The sequence below is a fragment of the Gymnogyps californianus genome, chromosome 6 (genome assembly GCF_018139145.2).
Source record: "Gymnogyps californianus isolate 813 chromosome 6, ASM1813914v2, whole genome shotgun sequence".
Lineage (NCBI taxonomy): Eukaryota > Metazoa > Chordata > Aves > Accipitriformes > Cathartidae > Gymnogyps > Gymnogyps californianus.
The window spans coordinates 38,841,839-38,863,583 of record NC_059476.1 but is presented as its reverse complement, the minus strand read 5'-3'; the positions used below and the strand labels follow the sequence as shown (position 1 = coordinate 38,863,583).

General features: G+C 40.6%; 2 protein-coding genes across 2 annotated transcripts in view; one reads left to right on the top strand and one right to left on the bottom strand.

Annotated features, from left to right (window-relative positions):
- The window catches only part of UBE2D1 (ubiquitin conjugating enzyme E2 D1), a 197,364-nt gene that overhangs the window by 115,700 nt on the left and 59,919 nt on the right, over positions 1 to 21,745 (top strand). The window lies entirely within an intron of this gene.
- Positions 1 to 21,745, bottom strand: part of IPMK (inositol polyphosphate multikinase) — a 45,572-nt gene that overhangs the window by 7,360 nt on the left and 16,467 nt on the right. The window contains exons 3-5 of the mRNA XM_050898828.1: positions 15,948 to 16,044; positions 8,978 to 9,150; positions 115 to 196 (exon numbers count right to left, since the gene is read on the bottom strand). Coding sequence (XP_050754785.1) covers positions 115 to 196; positions 8,978 to 9,150; positions 15,948 to 16,044 — 352 coding nt within the window. The remainder of the gene's footprint in view (positions 1 to 114; positions 197 to 8,977; positions 9,151 to 15,947; positions 16,045 to 21,745) is intronic.

Sequence of the window (21,745 nt, the reverse complement as noted above, 5' to 3'; positions counted from 1 at the left end):
AAAGGACTCTTACCATGGGAACACACAGGCTACTTTTTCCATACAGTTCTGTAAGTAAGTAAATAAATTAAAAATACCCAAGAGCACCAAATTCTGACACACAAATTCCCTTACCGTCCTTTACTGTTTCCTTCGTCAAGCTCCTTCCGTAGTGCTGGTTTTGCGTCTCATAGCTGTCAGAAGAGACATGGTAAACCTGCAAGAAACAAGGAGGTAACTCTGTACTTATTTCAAACACCCAATATTTCTGCAGAGCTAAAAGACACCTTACAGCCAGGCTACAAAATCTTGGGTACCATTTAGCCCTCGCAGAGTTTGAAGTTGCTTGCAGCGGTCAGCGCTGCCCTCTAGTGCTCTGATCTGCAAAATCCTCCCCCTTCACATCTTGGGGTCTAAGCTACAGCTTTCCTGCATTAGAAAGACATCGTTACGCTGGCAAAAAGCAACGTATCCATGACGGGAAAACATTTGATATGGCACCTGCTTGCAAATCAATGCGAAGACTTGAAACTGTCGTACTCCTACCCATGTTACTATGTATAGTAAATCAGTAAGACGTAACAAGCTCAAAAATTCAATGCAATTATTTTGCAGTTCTTAAAACTATAAAAATGTTAAGCACAGCAGCAAAACAGTAAGAAATACTATGATGTGACCAGGAAGGCCCAGCTCCACGAGACCCGTCTGAAACTATAATTGTCGGCACAAATGAGGTTATGCTAAATAAATGACAGCAGTTGAATGAAAGCTTGGTTCCAGCACCGACAGTGGTACATCAGCTCTCGCCTGAAAGGGAGGCAACTCATACGGGTACAGTTTTGTCCATATCAGGAATTGTACAAGCTTAACAACTTAATGCAAAAATGTTTTACACAGAGACACATTTTCTCTCTAACTGAAATAATTTCCATGGTAGAATCGTGCCAGCCAGTCAGGCCCAAGTATAATTTGTTTATGAGAGTGTAGACAATTCTTATTTGCAGAAATAATGGTGTTACCAAGCAGGCAGTCGTCTCTGGCAGAAACTTTGTGCTTGGCACTTGTTCAGACCACCCAACCCTGCGGCACCCATCCCGACTGCAGCGCTCTGCCCTCCCTTCACCCGCAGTAAAAAGAGAGGATCCCGCAGAAAGCAAGTCAGGGCGCACCGGTGAGGTGCCTGCCCCCGATCCCTCCTTTGGGGTCTTTTTCTTGCTGTAGCCCACAGAGAAAGTCCAGGACAGTGAAACATCGGTGCATAGAAAGGAGTGGTACATGAGCAATGATCAAAAAAAAAAAAAAAAAAAAAAGAATTCCCCCACCCCGAAGCCTCTCTCCCCCATCCAAACCACAAGCACAGTATGAAAACACAGGTCCGTAACTCCTGCTTCGCAAAGTAGCTGGGAAGAAAAGTCTCAAATAGCTCTTATTTTGACAAAAAGATAGGAGTAATTAAATTCAGGGTCCCCAAGAAACTTAAATCATGTGTGTGGAAATTGATTTAAGTCATCAACCATGAATTGAAGGGGCAGTAAATAATTCTGGTTATACTAAAGAAATAACAGTTGTAAGCCTGAATGTTTAGACTCACTTGGTAGCAGAGACACTTCCCGCTGGTATGATTCCCATTTCCACTGTTATGATAGTTATAGAAACTGAGGCCCTGATATCTACAAATTGCAGAAGAGCAATAGCAGGGGTGAGTTATTCTAGAACAGCATCTGACAAGCGCGATTTTGGTTTCACAAAAACAATCATTTTTCACTACTTTTTTTTTTTCCAAAGCACATAAAAGAGGTACGGCATACAATGCACGAACCCAAAGATGACTTACGTAAATACTTCAGGTATCAAAGTTATTGTCAAAAACATACAAAAAGTTTCAAAAACTTTATATTTAAAAAGAGCCACAAGACAAAGGTAATTAAATAAAGCAATAATAATAATAATAAAATATTGCTTAGGAAGAGGATCAAGAGTCTGACGGCTTCATTTTAATAAACGTTCTTGTTCAGTCCATCTAGGGGCAGCTTCCTCCATACACCAGCACTGCAGCACACTCCTGAACGAATAATCTTGTTTACCAGAACCTTATCTCTTCCCCATAGGAGCTAACAGTTTTTTGTGACATGGGCACTTGCTCAAACATGCTGATTAAGATCTGCAAGCTCATTTTGTTTTCCAAAGAAACGCTGGAGCAGCACAGAAGCCCCCTGTGCTTCTGAGCTGGGTTTCCCGTGAAGCCACCCTGCCTCTTCTCATAATTTGCACAGAACCATTCCTCCCAAATGGCTTTCTATATAGTTTAAAAATACCCAGGCAGATGTGCATGTTTGGCATTAACAGTGCGTTTTTAACTATACAAAATGGTCGATGACAAACTACCAAGTCCCACACACATACCAACAGCGTAATGTATATATTTAACTATCTTGTGAACAAGCAAAGACACAGAACACCCTTGGTTACCAATGGGCTTGGCTGCAGACAGTAGCGTTGAAAGACAACATATACAGGTAATCATGAAAGTATTCTCCACGTTAGCCAAAGAGCTGTCTCCTAATATTGCTTCAAGCCTTTTCTCAACTGCAAGGAAGTGACTATTTGAAACATTCCGGGAAAACCTCAACCAAATCCAAATAGACTAAGCCCCATACTGAAAGCAGAGGAACAGAAAACCAAGTTCAAACAGAAATAATCTTTCACCAGTTCTTGCTTCACCCTCACCAACCCCGCCAAAACACAGGGATGGCTGTGCTGTAGTAGCAGCAGACGACTAAAATCAACTTCCTAGTTTATAGACCTCTTGCTTCACCGTGCTTTTGTTCATGCCGTCACTGCTACTAATCTACTACTCACCCTTCTCAAAAGGCTATTTGCCTTTGAACCAACCTTTTTCTGTATCTTTGTTGTTGCACCTGTCTGTACTAGCCCATTTCTGTCAAAACGATGACAAGTCAAGTAAGTCAAATCTGTAACCGGAACAACAGCCAAGAAATTATTAGACAGGAAAATCTCATTTCTTGCCCACCTGCCGCAGCTCATGACGTGTTTGCTCTGTATTCACAAGGACTTTCACTGTATAGTGCAAGACAACGAAAACTCCTTACATGATCTGCAAAACATTGCCTTCATGAAAACTCCTGCTTCATCAGTGATTTCTATACATTCTTACTACATAAGATCAGAGCTGTTTTGGCTGACAATGTGGAGGCTCCTCCTTGTGCCTACAAGCAGCTCCCACTTGGTGCGGTTTCTGCATAAACAGAACTGGAATCCAGCATGCTAACAGGTTCAGTTTTTTCATGAGTAGTAATAGGGACTCTGTATGGGCAGCACGTCAAAAAATCCAGATGATTAACTGTCAACGGAAATTATCTTTGGACTTTCCCAGCCTGCACTTGGCTTTTGCTTCCCCACGAGGTGTTAAGTTATTGCTGCTTGCATACGCACACATATTTTTGCACCCTTTTTTCAATTATGGTTAGTTCACATGACGTTCTTGAACTGAGGGAAACCTTGAGCTAAAATAAAAAGCTGGTCCAGTGTGGTCTTTAAAAAAGCACAACCCTCACAAGATCTCAGCAGTGAGATAGACACTTTGGAAACCTTGCAACTGCAGCTTTAGGACATTAAGCTGAAGACTGGATTGAGGAAAACCTCAGGGTTGGAAAACCAAAAATGTTATGTAATGTTATTTACAGTAATTCAGTACCGACTTCCATGGCGAGGCAGAAAAAAATACACACACTGTTCAAATACTTATCTGCGGCAACTCCCTAACTTCCAGAATGTATAATTTAAACACATACTAAGACTAGCCTGTTCGGTGGAGATACTGCTAGCACAAATAAAAGTCTCTATTAAATAACCTGCAGAGCTCTTTCACATCTGCACAAAATATTAACTCATCCACATCACTGAAACTGGGACAAAAAAATATTTTGAGCAGGCTCGTACAGTACTACAGAGGGGTACCTGCAGAGCGAAGGCTAACTCCATTGTACGCACGATACGGACTCGCGCGCCGCTGACATTCCCACGCACTAGCCGGTGCCTGGGAAGCAGTTTCCCGCGGAGATCCCAGTGCCCGTCCCGGCTCCCCCGCATGCCCCGCGAGGGCAGCCTGGGACGTGCTCTTCTAAGCAAGGACACGGAGATTAGAGATACACGCTCTGATGCCGAGACATCCAGACTTCAAAGGGCAAAGGGCTGAGCTGTCCATCCCTCGTATTTTTTCCGTAAATATACTTAAGTCACCCCTATTTTACACTCATGCAGGTAAGAGCGAGCGAGTGTTTAAATATTACACAGAGTTTTCTGTTTACAGCAAGGCACCTCTGCGCTCGTAACTGGCACCTGAAGGTCAGTACCCAGCCTGCTGCCAAAACCGGAGCCAAGGCGAAAGCGGGGGGTAAGCAGGCAGCACCCCAGCTAACCCGAGGACATCCAACATCAGCATCAGTCCACCACCTTCACAGGGGGAAACTCCAGTGCCAGGCCGAGACCCACACCCACAACTGGGTTCCTTTTGCCTGGACCTCACGATTGTCCCTATATAAGTATACAGGTTTCCTTCATGTCTGAAGAACCCAGGTTTCTCTGCAGGCCTGTGATCCCTCAGGGGCTGATCCTGCCACAGTGGAAGACTTAAACGCTGAGTTTTAACAATTTTTTCTTTTTCCAAAAGAAAGTAAAAGAAGGATTTGACAAAAAAAATAACAAAGGGAGAAATTTTTTAAAATACACTCTCTTATTTGATACTACTGCTTTATAGTAATGCCATAACACTATTATTGCTGCTGAGAGCATGCCCATTTATCTAAATCCATTTAGAACACCTCCTCCCCCCCTTTTCAAAAAAAACAAAACAAAACAAACCACCAAAACTTATGTTGTTGTTGCTAGACCACAAATGATGAAAGTACATACATCCCTGCTTGCTGCTGGCTTGGAAATTCAGCACGGGAAGGATGCACCCCTGCTCCCCCATTTCTAAGACTATACTTATATATTATTCTATCTGTTTTGCTTCTTTGTTCTTCTGGTATTTGACAGAGCGCTTTATATGATTAAGTATACCACCAACTGTTCTAACAATCAATATAAAGTTTTAGTTAGGTCCTTACATAAAGAAGTTGTATAATGAAATTATGTTGCAACTAATTCAGTGAAAAAGCAGACTAATAATCTCCTAAATAAAAGAAACGACACTGCAGTTAAATCATGAACCATTTTAAAAATAGCTTAATACATAATTTTGGACTCCCAGAACTTCCACGGAGCGCCTCATTAGAATAAATTTCTTTTATGCCTCCTTTTTATATAATGGGGGGGAACAAAGAGGCCATCTCTCATCTCAACCATCATCAGCTTTTTCCTAACATACAGGAAATCTTATCAGCCCTAAGGGCACAAGTGGCCCAGCTGTCATATGCATGACGAGTCTTTCGTGTAAGGAAAAACTGCTGGAAAAAAATGCCGGGGTACCCATCTGCTAGAACTCGCCCAAGAGGATGACACATGAATCTCCTGAACTCTACAAATGAAGTACTTCTGAAACATACCCTTCGATCCACTAGCAGATACCAGACTCCGAGGAATTGCTGCATTCAGTTCCGCAGCACGGATTCGGCACCGTCAGACCGAGAAACAACTCAAGTGCAAGAACCGGGGAGTGAAAGTGGAAAGAGAGAAAAGCAGAGGAGGCGGTGGTGCACAGAGGTAACAAAGCCAGCACAAAGAAACCAACCAGAGCCTTGGTTTACTGCTCATGTCAGCCGCTGCAGACATCCATTTCCAGACTTTCTGGGGTGCTCGCTTGTTTGGAGCAGGTTTTTTTTCAGAGCTTTTGGTTGGTTTCTTTGGTTTGCTGTGGTTTGTTATTTTTAGTTTTGTGGGGGAGGTTTTTTAGTTTTTGTTTTGTTTTGTCTTCCTGTTTTCTTAAACATCAAAGCTTGAATTAGACTTATAAATGTAAAAAACCCAGTTCTGGTCATTTTTCACTGTGGAAGAATATGAACACTAGACGCAGGATTTAATAGCTTTATTATTCCTCCCTTCCTAAATCTTGTTATTAACACACTAGAGCTTATGAAAATTACCACGATACTAGAAAGGCTTCATAAAGAACTCATAAAACGGACTCAGCTACAGTCAATTTTAAAATATCTTGCAGGAACATGTGCTGTAGATTAGGAAATTCGCTTGTAAAAACAGCTTTGATCAGGTAACTGCATTACTGCATGCAATAGTTCATAGGCACAAACAATAAAAGTAAATGATGGATTATACTGGTAAGGTTACGTAATCACCAGTTCGTGCTTTACAAACATGTTTCAGAAATATTATGGACTACGTGATATTGCAATCAAGATGTTCTGGAAGAAAAAGAAAACCTGCAGAAATCGGGAATGGTGGATTCTGAACGGATTGCAAATCCCAAATGAGATCACAACCCACACATTCTGCTTATATTCAACAGCTTACAAAATACTCCGTTTTCAATACTGCATGCGCTGCGAAGATATTTCTTATATATTTATATGTCTACTACTGAAACCATATTGCAACTTGTATTTTTGCTATTGGAACCATACCTTAGTTTTCCAACTTACATTTAAACTCTCACTACTTTCATAACAATTCTATGTCCTCATCTGTTAAAGAAAGGAACCTCTCCACTAAATGTGAAAGTGGGTTTTTAACCCGTGTTATTGAAATGACTGTATTTTCTAAATGCGTTTCCATGCATTCATTCTGTCTATTCAGTGCCTTAAGATGAATATAGTTTAGCACATGCCAAATGCCAGAACTACGTACATAAATCAAAGCTCTGCCAGATAGGAGACTTGCTTCTTTTAAGGCCAAACCATACATACTTTTATATATAAACAGATGACTGCTTATTTACCAGTGCATAAAAAAAAGCTGTATCAATGGCTTTTGGGGTAAAAACCCACTATAAATAAATTTTGGGGTAAAAAACCCACCTATAACACATTTTTATTTGTATCTCTTCATGACAGCTTATATGATGTGTGCTTTAAAAAAACCAGATAACTACACTTTCTGGTTCTCCTGGCCCTCTACTTTCTTGCTCTTCTAAAATAGAAACTTAATAAGCAAGCCCACCTCCACGTTAAAAAAAAACATTGAATGGAGAGATTAAAACTAAAACCCTCTACTTTCTGAATCGTGTTATGCCATGTTTTCTCCAGCAAACACTAGCAACCTTTATCCAGCACGTTAGCTGTTACAGGCAGTAAATGCCCGTACAGGAGAGCGTTTTACATTATGGCCAGAATCTTGCAAAAATAAAGCAAGCAGACAGGCAGAGAGCACCCCATAATCAAGAGGCGGCAGGCTGAGCAGAGCAAACGCCTTGTGAATTTAGACTTTGCTAAGTGTTGCGTGAGGGGAGGAGGAACCTTTTGAATTCTTTTTGGAAAATCAATTCCAACATGCAATTTGGTACCAAAGGCACAAAACAAATCTCATCTAGTTAAACACCAGATGGGAAACTGCAGTGCTTGGGGGAACCATCATAATACATACAGTTTGAATTAGGGAATCAAAAGAATTTCTGCAACAGGATAAAGATACCAATAAACGACAATGTTAGAAACAATAGTCACAAGCAAAAATACTGTGGAAGCAAGCATTCATTCCTTTTGCACTGTCGTGAAACAAAGGATGTGAAGTACATTGTTTTACACATGAGATAAGAAAGGTTATGTAACGACATAAGCCAAATCCAAAGCTATAATCTCCAGCCTTCCTTCTCGATCTAAACTGTTTGACTGGTTTTTGACTCGACTCCCACATTCTCTCTCATAGGCTTACATAATTACTACTCATGACCACTATAATTTATAGCTGTAAAAGCTTATCTCAAGACAGAGTTAAGGCTGAGAGCCTAGGCAATTAAGTACAAAACATTACAGAGATATTAGAATTATTTCAAACAATGGTGCAATCTGTGTGCTGTTGCTATCTAACAGCAAAGGGGAAGCTTATCAAAGTCTTCAGCCATTTATGCTTGTTGATGCAGAGCTTGAGAAGCCCTGGCTTTGTGTATGCAAGAAGGAAAACAAAAATCTCACGTCAAAAACAAAATGATGCCTGTGCCAATCATAGCAGAAAAAAGTTCTTTAAACGCATTGCGTCAGGAATTCATTACTGACATCAACACATTTAAGTTACTGATCCGTAAGTGTTCTGTACGGCTTTTCTTTACATTGAAGTTTTAGAGTAGCCAATATACAAATACTAAATCTTCATCTTTCTCCTCACCTAAGATAAGGAAATGTAATAGAGTTAGTACGGACATCTGCAGGGCCTTATCCATCTCAAACTAACCTTCAACTGACAATTGTTCCTCGAGTGTGTAAGCATCAAAGAAGTTTTCTTCTGGTGGAAAGCTTTTTTAAATGCAGAACATAAGCAGCTATTTATAGCTACATGCATCACCTCTGAGAGCTAACCTACTCTTCCCTAAATAGAATAATTATTAAAAACTATTTTTATTTAAAAAAAAAAAATCAAGATGAAAAATTTGGAGAGGATACAGCTCATTATTAAATTATTACAAAGACTGGTTCAGTATGTAAATCTCTGATATAAGCCTAAAAGTCAAAAAAATACTTCGATAATTTGAAGTATCTGCTATGCGAGAAGAATTAGTTGTAACTACATTCAGTTTTAAATAACTATGGTCTGTCCCAACCCCTTTCTTGTATACATATACAGAACTCAGGTTGCACACAGATTCCCAGAAGGGACATGGCCAAGTTAAACACTTGTTGTGAACAAGAGCAGTGTTTTGGAACATATTTCACACAACAGTTGATACCAGTACTACCAACATGTTCAGATAACGCTTTATTTACGTAAAACTCAAGAGGACTGTCATTTGCTAGAAAACCTAGCCGCTGTATCTGGTGTGGGACAACAGGCCAGAGCATAAGCTTTATTGGAAAACAAAACAAGTTCTTACCCTCATGCCAAGTACCAAAAAGCCAATCTCTTCCATCAGCGGGTACTTGCTGACCTGCTGCTGTATCTTCTCAGCTGAAGCATACGGATCATAACTTTTCTGACCTATTTTTACATCCATTATGCAAGGCTTATTAAACTTACGGGTCACATCTTCCAGTTTTAGATATGTATCTGTTAAAAAGACAAAACTTTCATAAACAGTGGGTCAAAGCAAAATAATTATATAGTTTCTGCTGAGCTTCTGTGGAGGAAGGAGAATAGTTTAAGGCTTAACATCACGTGAGTTCTTTAAGAGTCAAATTTGTCTCTGAACACAGACTAAATCATGGTCATTGACACCCACAAATTTTGTTGGCATTAAATTCTAAATGCCTTATTGTTTAGAAAATTGTATACAATTACAGCGTGCTAACCTAGCACTCAAATTCAAATTATTGCCCAGACAAAATTCATGAGGAGCTTTTATTAAGCCATTAACATACTTCAAATAGCATTAATAAGCACATACAAATGCAGGTTACTACATGGCTGGTTTTGCAATGGAGATGGTGTTTTCTTTCTCTGTGTGAAAGGGCTAGAATTTAAACGGCAACTTTTCTTTGTGTCATTTTAAAAATGAAATTAACATTTCAGAGTCCTACCCTACAGGGGCCCAAATGCATCTCATTTTTCTTCTTTTTATCCCACTCCCATCTGTACTCAGGTCTCATGGCACGCCTTTTGGGGAAAACACTCCTCAAATTCTAGGCTGCCTTTCATCCGTTTCCAAGAGTCCCTTTAGGAGAGTGGGTGGACCAAAAAACCCCAAACCCTTGGAGTGCCTCAAGATTTAAAGGAGTATCTAAAACCTGGTCAAACTGGTTTATGCTTTTCTCCAGTGCAGGTAAGAGACTATTACCAACATGATCTACAGCACCGACTGTCAGAACACAACAAGAAAACAAACTTCAGGAACTGCTTGACTCGCAGACAACTCTGTTTGGAGGAAGCTTGCACAGATCTCCAGCCCTTGCCAGGGCACGACAGGCACCAAGACAACACACAGCATTAAACACACATCTCATTCTTCACATCAGCTTCTGCAAATCTACCTGTTATCAGTCACGAACTTCACACTAACGTTTGTTCTTTCAAGTACAGCCTATCCCATGAGCGTATTCCTTTGGCTTTAATGCAATCTGAATACACAAAAACATTCTATTATTCCCCATTCCCGCAGGATAATCTAAAATGGGATTGCCAACGAAAGCAAAACCAGTTCAAGCTTCAAGAAAGAAGAGGGACAAAGTGCCTTGTTTTGATAGCTGTACAGACAGGTAACAAAACCAGTTAGAGTCAAGATAAAGGGAACAAGCAATGTTCCATTGCCACTTAAGTGGAGACATGTTCTTAAGGACAAGAAATGAAATGGACTTTCACTACTTCAAGTCCTACTTAGAGCTTCAATTTTTACACCACCATGATCGAATGTCCCCATTCCCCAAAGTACATATGTATCAATCTGAAATAGGTTTGATTTAATCCTTAGATGCCTGCTTTATGTATAAATAGGACTAAGCATATTGTTAATATAAAGTCATTCTCAGGAAAGCATGTCAAACCAATATACTATTTGAAAAAGTCCAGCCTTCTACTAACTGCCTGTATCAGCTTACAGTACTTTTCAATGTCCTTTGGGCTACAGAATCAACCCAGCTGCAGGACAAAGAGTTTCATTATAGACTAGCTCACCCATAAGCCAGGTTTGTTAACTACAACTGCAGCGATATCCAAGCTAAAATAACTCATACCTAACTTTGAGAAGTCACGGGCAGCAAACATACTCGATATTTGCTCACTAGATATCCCCTAAGGAGAAGCGGGACAAATACTCTCCCTACCAGGAAGTGTATTCTGTACCACCCGAACTGCAGGTGCCACTTTTTCTATTCAAGGTTTTTATACACAGGTCTAATTCAATCAGATATTAGCACAGCTTTTGCGGGGCTTTGGGGAACCACTACTGAATCCAGGGGAGTCCATATAACCTGTTAGCTATCCGTTATTAAAATAAAATTTGTAAAAATCTAAGCGCCATCCTTCACACCTATCCTTTTTGCATATTACAGAAATCACTGTAATCCATAGATCCGTGTCATCACTCTAAAACAATCCAGAAAACAACAACTAAATGACATTCAAGGTTTTCAGTACTTAGCTCTCAAAAGCACTGAGCCAGAGGTATGCCATGGGAGGTGGGGAAAGAAAATAAATACAAAAACGCGTCACAAAATGGCTGCAGCCCTTCACCACCAACTCCAAAATGCTTTGGATTATGTTGTGAGCCCCTCCAGACTCAAACTGTTACAAATACAAAATTATACAAATTGCAAGTTACCACAAATTATACAAATTGTTTTGATGCAATGCTTTTATCAACCCTAAAATATAACTGTATATAAAGTAGCGTGACACATCTATTTCCATAATGCAACAAAAAGTGAACCCATAAAAATAACTAGCTTAAAAAGCAGAACTTAAATCTGCTAAAACCTAGCATACTTCCCTTCAGACAATATGCAGGCAAGATAGTCGTGCTCTTTCCATCAAAGGCATTTGTGGAGCACCCATGGTTATCTGCTGTCCTCTACGCCTCTGGTCCAAATCCCTGTTTTTAAGCATACAGCACCAACATTCAGCACCTCCAATATATTTGAAAGTTCTAAATACCTGTCACTTTTTAGTTCCCTATCCATTTCAGATCTGTTAAGCTAGAATATCTCCCTTACTGACCCCCTAAAAATGTAACAATTACTATTTTAAAAAAATTAAGCACTAAAATAACTTAGGAGCTAACACTAACCCTGGGAAAAACTAATTAATTGGCAAAGCCTGTGAATTATCCAGAAATGACTCATCTCTCTCACACTTTTTGGAATTATTATTTAAGTCTTCATCGTTAGCTAACTGCTAGCTCAGAATTAAGACTGCATTACATCTGTTCAATGCACACCCTCACTCTCAACAAGCTTTTTGTCCTTGCGAGGAGAGCAATGCCACCACAGATAAAGCATTATACCAAGTTATTTTTTCTCATTACAGCTTCAGAAAAATGCATCAAGTGTTTACGCTTCGTTTTTCCTGGCACTGTTCGGTTCTTATTTGCACTGTGTTCAAGATCTATGGTCTGCTGGAACACACCCCAAAACCACAGTATCAGAACATATCACAACTTTCAACAGTTCCCCCTACAATATCTCGAAGCCTTAAGACTAAGGCAAACAAAGTAAGCTTCAGATTCAGATATCGGTAGGTATCGCTGCTCTACCTTCTCAAGTCAGGTGCTCTCATAGTGTCTGAGGATCTGACCTTGAGAAGGACACTTGGGGTCATCGACAAGTCTGCAGCTGAGCCTAGGTAACTAGAGCAGTCTCCTTCCTCTCCTCCTTTTGTTAAGCAAAAAAAACTGGCAGATTTTTCAAGCAGTTCGGATTTTCTAAATTATTATGTAGTACACTGCTAACCCAACGTGCTTCTGAAAAATCATGCATTTGCCATCTAAAAACAGGTTAAAGTAAAATCCCCTGCAGAAAAAAGAATTCATAAGGATTTTTGTATCTTAGCTTTGGTAGATAATCCTGACTATATATTTCAAGGATTTAAACAAATCATTCCTCAGAGGCTTGCCCTCCCCCTTTTGATTTTTCAGTGGCAGAGAAGGAGGCAGGAAGATGTGGCTTGACATTATTTACATATTTTATTACAGTCCCAAAGGAGACAAACCGAAAGACCACCAAAATTCAGCGAGTATGCATGGCATGAACCGCTGCAGACTTCAGCACGTACATGCTGATGCATTCAGTCCTCACTGGAATCAGAAGCGACAAAATAACTTGAGGCATCTGACGACTTCTCATAACTTACAAGACATCTCTCAAAACATATGAATAAGCAAGGAAAAAGCCTCAGTTGCTCCCAGCAACAAGGGAAGAAAAGAAAGGTTTGGAGCTGGCTTATATTTATCTACCCTGTTCTCAGTTTAGGCAACAAAAATTAGAGCACAGTATGAAATGAGCAGCAGTAAAATTACTTAAAAAAAAATATGCAGGGGCAACAAGTAGGCAGTAAAAACAGAACTCTCAGCAGGAGATATAAAAAGCTTAACATGACTCCTACATCTTTATAACAACTTTTCCACTTCTTTATTAATAAACTCCAAATGCCCACAATGCCTGTGAACCCAAAGTTCAAATCAAATTGTCTCACTCCAATTTTAGATTAGCTTAGGGAGATGGAGCATCACCCACCTCTAACTCCGTCTCCTGTGCAGTAGTACTAGGTATGCGATTTCAGCATAACAGGACACTTCCTTTGCAAATTTTATTGATGCTGTGAATATCAGTCCATCTTTTCTGTCACACTTCCTATATTCTCATTCACACTTAACAGATTTCATCCGTTTTAGCTAGCAATTTCATCCACTCATCTACATTTTCAGCATAGAAGACTGATGCTTCTCCCTAAATATTTCTCTAAGAAAATAATCTACTTGTGTTCTCCACCTTACCCACCGCAGTTCCTGCTTACCTGTCACATGGGAACTCAAAGACGGTCACAGATCAAGTTCAGAGCGGTCCTAAATTAAGTTACTGTTTTTCTTCCCACCACAAGGCTACGATTCTCTTCATGTCTGTATGAACCTACTCAAACCCTCAACCCTCTAACCAAGATAACAACTACGATGCTACACATACAAGACACCATTCACCAAAGAGTCCTCCTCCTTCCTTATCTCATAACTAAAAGAACTGTATATGAAACAAGGACACCAATGGCCTTTGCCCTGGCAAACCAGGCAAGCCGTTGTTCCTCCACACACTCTTAAAAAAAAAAAATAGATATCGTTCAGAACATGCAGCAAGCACAGTTGGGTAACTGAGAGATTAATTTAATTTTTGGTTTTTTAGAAGTCACCTACGTGCAATTTAGCAACAATAAGGAATTATTGGGTTCACTACTCAGAGGTTGTACGGAGCTGTGTCCCTAGAGTCTGTAGAGCAGCGACTGCCAAAGGAAAGGCCAGGCTTCCTAAATGTCAAGACTGCAAAGACCAACAAATACACCCTCAATCTACATTTAAGGACTAGATACCTTTCTAGCAGCTAGAATGTCACTGGGACACACCACAGCAGCTAAACATATTGTTCAATCTTTTGAACCAGAGCCTAATCCCCAGCTAATTCGGGGGGACAGGTAACAAACCCATCCCTGATTTCCCCAAAGTAGCCGCTCCATGTCCCTCCTCTGTGTGGTTACTTCCCCTCTTCCTGTTTTCCTACTTTTTATGCAGTCTAAATGCAACACTGCTGATTCTTTTCACCTCTGGTGCCAAGCACTGATGCACGCATACAAGTGCATCACAGAGGTTTTCCTTCACATCTGGCACTAGCAAAACTGCATTTGCAAATACCTGCTAAACAACAGATGACTTCCAACGTGAATGGCTACCTCCTTAGCTTTGGATGTATCCAGCACGCCTGCGTTCTGTTAAGCTCCATCATCTCCAATCTATTTGATTTCTATCAAGACTACACAAAACTCATTAATACTACAGATAACAGAGTCGGCAACGGAGTGTTTTGTTTGAACCCCCGCCACAGCTTTCTATGAAGAGGGCTCCTGATAGTGCACAGTCTTTTCAAGAAGCAAAATAAACAGAAATAAAAGTTACTCTTCCTTTAAACAGTTATTCCTACTGGCTATGTCTGGACTACTGGTGGAGACCTGCCAAAATTCAGCCCCATGGTGCACAGTGCTAGTGAATTCCCAAAGTAAACTAGGGATGTGTTGAATTACTGTATCTTGGCTAGACCACATATTTTTACATCTTAAGATCCTACTGTGAACAGAAAAAATTGATTTGCAATTTAGAGGGGACATTACGTGAGCTCCATGACACACATAAAATTATGAGGGAAGGAAAAAGATAGCTCCGGTAGAGCTATTTGAGTTAGTGCCAAATATGGAAGCGTGAAGGCAAATCCGAGCCAAGAAAGTGCTGGGTACTACCACAATCCTCCTTGCATTTCTTTTTGCAGAGTTCAGACAGTGTCTTTGGACACTGTCTTACTACTCCCTTTGGAAAACAAGTCTATCAAGTGACAGCATAAGCAAAAGAAGACAGAGTCATATTAAAGGAGCACAGCATCTGTTTTGGTGCCCGTGTATTTAAATAGACTCGATGGCATCCTTTTGTTTCTGTATGTTCCAGAAGCTCCATTTCCCCAGTGTGAACAAGAAAAGTCCCCAAAAGAAAGACTAGTTTCTGTTTTAAATACATCAATAATATCTATTTTCTCTTGAAGAGACAATCTTCCAATTGTCCTCCCAAAATACTTTTTCTTCCTGATTCCTAGCGTTATACAAACACGAAGTTAAGATACCAGAGCTTTGTTCCGTTCAAACCACTAACAGAGGACGACAAGCAGAGCTCCCCAGCAAGGTACCTGCTGAAATAACTGCTTTGTATGATATGGCATGGCGATGGAATCCAGCCTCTGGAGATCCAGCAGCAGATTCCAGTTTGAACGCCTCCCCTTAGGCCCCAACCTATCCATTTTTCCTTCCTTACACACCCACACAGCGCCTGTCTCTTGCTCTGATGGTCTGACCAGACATAAACATGCAACCAGCCCACTCCTCCAACATGACCCAGACCAGAGCAGCAGCTCCGGGGCAATATGCATCAGGTCCAGCTACTCCGGAAGCGTTTGCCGTACGAACGGCCATGCCCCATCTCCCCTAGGAGGAAGACCCCAAAGACCTAATCCAGGCAGAGGACTGCAAACTGGAACTGGTTGTTAGAGGGAACATTAGTGGGTTACAAAACAAAACCAAAAAACACCCTATGGAGCTCACAACTGCCAAAAATCAGTCTCCAGAAGATTTTTCCAGCAGGTTTGGATTAACAGATAAAATTAGAACAGTACCATTTGGTGCAGTAGGTGGTGACCAGACACCGAAGTATTTTGGCAGATATTCCCGCAGCTCCAGAAGAATGCTGTCGCAACAGTTGGAGTCATAAACCTGAAATAAATTAGGGAGGGGTGGAGAGATCATCAGTTTAAAACATTCATTTTATACTTCCAATTGTCCCATAATTATAATTTCTTACAGTCTTTGTTTTATTTGTTTAAGATTTCTACTTTACATTTAAAAAACATACAAGATGAAGATGATAATTATCACAGTCAACATAAATGAATGGTATCCTTTCTTTCAAATTTTAAATTAGAAAAGATGCATCAACTCTGACTAAGAATCATTTATGGCTTAGCTTGAATAAAAATCTAAACTATAATTGTTAGCATCGAAGCCTATTTAGCGAAAAGGGTGTTCTCCCACCCTGAATCCAAGACTGTATAGGATTACTGCATTGTATCATATACCTGAAGCTTTTTAAGTCATATCAAGTGAAGTATACAAGCTCAGACTGGATAGTATTTCCTCATTTCCTCCAAAACAACTCATCCTCTAACTACATCACACAGACAATGCACAATTCAAGTGTATTTCTTTTCATTTGCTTTAACGCTTTCAACATGTTTTTCAACTTCTGTGAGAAAAACAAGAACAGTTTGGGAACAGCAGCTGGCTTATATTCCTGAAGAAGTAATTCTTTGCAGAGTTAAAAATGAAGCCTTGGATACTATCTGCTACGGAATCGCATGACTGTCACCAGTTTGCAGTGTTGTTGTTCAGAGGGTTTCAAAACCATTCCCTTGACCAGATTCCCCCCACCCCGCCCAAAGATCTAGTTACAGACACAGGGGATAGCCTACAGCACAGTTCAACACGCTTTGCAGACTAAAAGATCTATATCCACACAAGGACAGGTTACAATGATTATTACTGCATTTAGGAACCATCTCATCCTAATCCCCTTGCAGCTATCCCAGTTCTGATGCCATCAGACTCGTGTCCTGTCCCTCAGCCCTGCAGTGGCTGCACAGCAATACCCAGAGGCGCTGCACACGAGTGACCAGGGCAAGCTAACAACTCTGCTTTCACTTCAGCATGCAACGCACAGGAGCGCAGTCAGAGCCTGCTGCAAAGTCAGAAGCAATGCAAAAAATTATATAAGGTGTTAACAGAGCTCTGCAGAGTTGGCTCAGCTCATTGCTTCGAGATCCACGTTTCACCACGGTGAGAGAGTATCTTGCGATGGAAACTACAAAGGGTAGGTATCGCAAAATACATACCTTTAGCATTGTAGTATTAATACATCTAGCGAGAAAAAAACCAAAGCAGACCTGAAGGCCAGCTACTATTTTAGAGCATCAAGGCAAGCCTCGGCTATGATGACCGATGCCATGTAACTCTAGACAGAGCCTCATGCAGCAGCAGAATGTTAAAATTAGTCAATGCAGGTTTGTGCTAAATTTAGGTTTCATCGCAGAAACCTCAAACTGGGCAAACTCACATCACCAGTGTGCTTCAAACACACAGCGTCATTCCATAGCCCTTTAGGCACATCTAATACGGGGCTCTCCTGGGCTTGTACCAGCCACAATTCTGACACCTTTATGCCAGCAATGTTACTAGGCAGTGACCAAGAAGGTGATACAACCAAATCCACATTGACTTTACGCTATAGCGTTTAATTTGACCCATTCCTTTAACTAGCTCATGGTATAAGCCTCATTTTAAGGATCCTAAGGAGGGGGGTGAATCCTCAAAGCTCAAACCACACAAATATGTGCACAGCGTGATGCAAAACGCTGACGTACACCTACCGCCGCACCCTCTACCACTGCTGTTGCTATCTTAAGTGTACAGAAGTTACTGGGTGTGTATCTTACCAGTCAGTGTCACATCACAGGACACCGATCTCTTTTCGCATGTCCTGGTTTGACAAGCTGGCATCACCTCTGAGGACTACAGGTAATTGTACGTCTAGGCCTATTTTTCCTCCATGTTAACACAAGCTGGTATGCTGATATTCTTGTGCTCTAAGACAAAAACCCTTGCTTGTCCCTGGCATCAGTGGTTGCTGTTTATTTTTATTCATGCAACATTTCTTTGCTGAGCCTCAGATGTTGCCAGCAGAAGACAGTGCTTTCCCCAGAAGACTGCAATGTAGCTTGATCTTACTAGCTTAAGGAAGGAAAAAATATCAAGGGTGGGAGAGAAGAGAGAGAAAGATTAGCACCACGCAGATGCTGAGGCACAGACCCGTCCACTGCTATCTTTTATAAGAGAGTACACTGTTCCCCACCGTACAGACGGCTGTTTCTGGGCCAAGACTCCAAGCACTGACGGGTGGAATTACTCCTTGCTGTGGGTATTTTCAGACAAGTAGTACAAACCCAATTTTTGTTTACTGTGGTAGTTTATTATCATAGCACCTCATAGCCAAGACAGGGAATCGCATTGCACCCAGCACAAATAGTCTTTTCCCAAGTGAATTTAAGCAGATCCGAGAGGCAGCGACCATCATGCAGTATCACAGCCTTTACATGGGAGCAAGTATATGTATTTAGGACAGGACAAAGAGGAGACAGGTGGAAGCAAAAAGTGCAGCAGACAAGGAGGAGAAACACTGAATGCAACTGAAAAAACAGGCAAGCATAGTAAGAACTCATTTGCTTAATTTATTGGCAAAAACATTCTGAGAAAGTGACACGTCAGGAGACCACTTCCATTTTTTGAAGAGAAACAGTACTCTTGCTTTGACTTACTTTTTAATCACCAACATTAGGTGATTAAACTTAGCAAGTAACTACAAGTATGCTCCTGTGTATTTCAAATAGTAGGATACAATAAAGATATTCAGATAATTTATGATGGGGTGTATTAGCCCAAAGTCAAGGCCACATGGGGAAAAGATCTCCAGGAGTGATATCTTCCAAGTAGTCTATCCTTTAATACACTGATATAAGACATTTTAAATGGAGACAAAACTCACAGTAATGCGTTGTTCAGTATCATTACTTCAGCAAAACAGAACTAAGTGCATTATTTCTGTCTCTCAAGAAGTTATCTTGCTCCCAGAAACAGCAATAAACTCCCCTCATGAGTTTGACGTAACATGTACAAAGCACTTATTTGACCTTAATATAGACCTCAATCTCAGCCTGTAATGTATTTGCATGTCAAACAAGAATAAGCACTCAGTTAATAAAGATCAGAGGAAGTCACTTGGTGTGGGCAAAGCAAGAAAACCAGGCATTTCAGGAATTACGCTCATTCCTATGCGGGAGAGAACCATTGCTGCTCATCAGAGAGGGGCCTCGTAAACAGCACCCATGCCATGGGCATTTCTTCTCATTTCATACAACCTGGTAGCAAGCGACACATTTAGATGTCATTCAGAATGCCAAATATAAACGTATACATGACAAAACCATCCCTAAAATTACACAGGAAATAAACCATAAACCTCATTCCCGCTACCGATATTGCTGGAAAACTCATGGAAATGACAGGTTATCACTTACCCCAGAACAACCTTTAGAAATAAACCATTATATTTTTACTTATATCAGCAATATTCCAATTTCATTTCAAGCAGTTGTGTTTTTTTTTTTTTTTTAATGTAACAACAGGTCCATTTCTCCAGCACACACTGACAAATGTAAGTTATTTCTGCTTTACCAGTAACTGTACATAATGTCTTCATCCAACAAATCAAGAACTGCAAAACAATTCAGTGTCAGCTCAGCCAGGGGAGGTATCCATTCTACATATCACAGGCTACATTCTTCCAATAGCACAAACTGGAGATATAAAAATGTAATAACTGTTGGGCTTAAAAGCAAGTAAACAGGATGCTGACATTTGGAGGGCTCACAACATGACCATTACAAATTACAGCAACTCATAGGAAGAATATGCCCCAGATATGTCCTGTGGCAGCTCAGATAGTCTAATAGACACCATGAAGTCATCATTTCCAGTTACTCAGGACTTTTTAATTCCGAGGCAAATTTACCATCCCTTAGTTTTTAATCCAAAGTACACTCTGTTTGTTTTGGTAAGTCTGATCCAAACAGATTCATCTGTTTTTTAATGCAAACAGGGGCTGCTTGGGAAAATGGGAATGTTCTTTTCCTTGTTTAAAGCAGCATGACATTCGGGTTTTCTTGTTTTCTAAAGACTAGCTAATCGCATAAATGACAGAGGAAAGGTAAAACAAATGTTTAAATTTCAACAGGAAACTAGTTCTGGCAGTACAGACTCGTCTTCAACTGTCCTGATGAAAAAATACCACTTTGACAGAAACATAGTCTAAAGAGAATCTTCTAAAGTACATAAAAGATTTAAAAGAATATGTATTTTAAATTTGCATTTACTTTAAAGCTATTTGAGTAGGAAACTTTAAGTGCCAGAGTAGGCATGTCAGTCTGAAGCATCACCTTTTCTGGTTGCCGCCTATCGTAAATTGTCCCTAAAGGCAGTAGTGCTACAGCTTGCAGAGTCTCAGGATACACAACCAGCTGCCAACATCAGGCAGAGAGTTCAGTTTCCAGTGTGTTTTTTTGGGGGGGGGGGGGCGGTTCCTGAGGGGTGGGGAGCAGTTAGTAAGTCACGCGCTCAAATTAGCAAATGCAAGATTTACAGATGATAGTGCAACCTTAATTCTGTCTCCCAATGTGTATGCATTATATTACAGACTTTAATTACCTGAGCGCACACTGCATTTCCCTCCAGACTCCTACATCACCCAGTTACACCAGGCAAGTACAAGGGCCAAAAAATTGAGGTTGAAACAGCAGCTGTGATTTCAGCAATTTATAACTGCTTGGCTTTACAACTCAGCTAGCCCTTGCTTCTTTTTCAAAGTAGAACCATCATGTTTTGACCTGCAAGCGTCCGCAGTATTTGTTTTCCACAAATATGACTGGAATTGAGCCAGCTCTGCTTATATTCAAAATATCTGATACCAGAGTAATTCCAAAAGTTAAATATTTGTGAACGCCGTTACACTAAATGCTATTATACTGAATTGCTTATTTTACTACCCAATAAATAGCCATACTATACATGAGACCGTAATCCTTATTCTCACTGAAGATACCTACAGAAAGACAAAAAAAAAAGCTTAAAACAAATCAGGATATATTCCCACAATCTGATCACGTAAATGAGTTTTCAAATAAGAATGGTGCACGCTTGTGACAATCATATCCTTCTTCCAGGAGTTGGGGGCGGGTGGGGGGGCGCAGAATTATAGCAAGGAGTTAGCCATCTTACCTTCCAAAAAATGAAGGCTGTGAAAATAAGCTTCAAAAATCTCCCAAAGAGATACTTATTTGGTCATGTTTATCAACCAGTCATTCTCTAACAATTCCAGAAAAACAGCAGGTCTTGTTTTATCCACTTCCACATGTTTTATATAGTCAAATTTAGGCTGACCCTAGCAAGATTCGCAGCCCCAGGCACGGAATCATCTTTACAAGAGGCAAAGCAAACCCTGACCCATTTCTGAGGATGTGGCAGAGCTTCAAAACTTCAGCAGACAGAAGAACAAACCGAAAGGCAGCAGTCAGGCACAGCCACCAGCAGCGATGCTGAACAAATACCACGGTGGAGCCGTGAGTGAAGAGCCGCAGACACCATATGCAGCAAGTTGCTCTGAAACGGTCAGAGGTAAGTTGGGTAGAGACAGATCATCCAGTCCCGCTTTCTTTCCAATAACCACTTACTACAGAGGCAAGGCAGTAAAGTATTTCGAAAGACGTAAGCAGGCACCCGACCCTACCCCATCACAAGCAGAAAAGAGTTG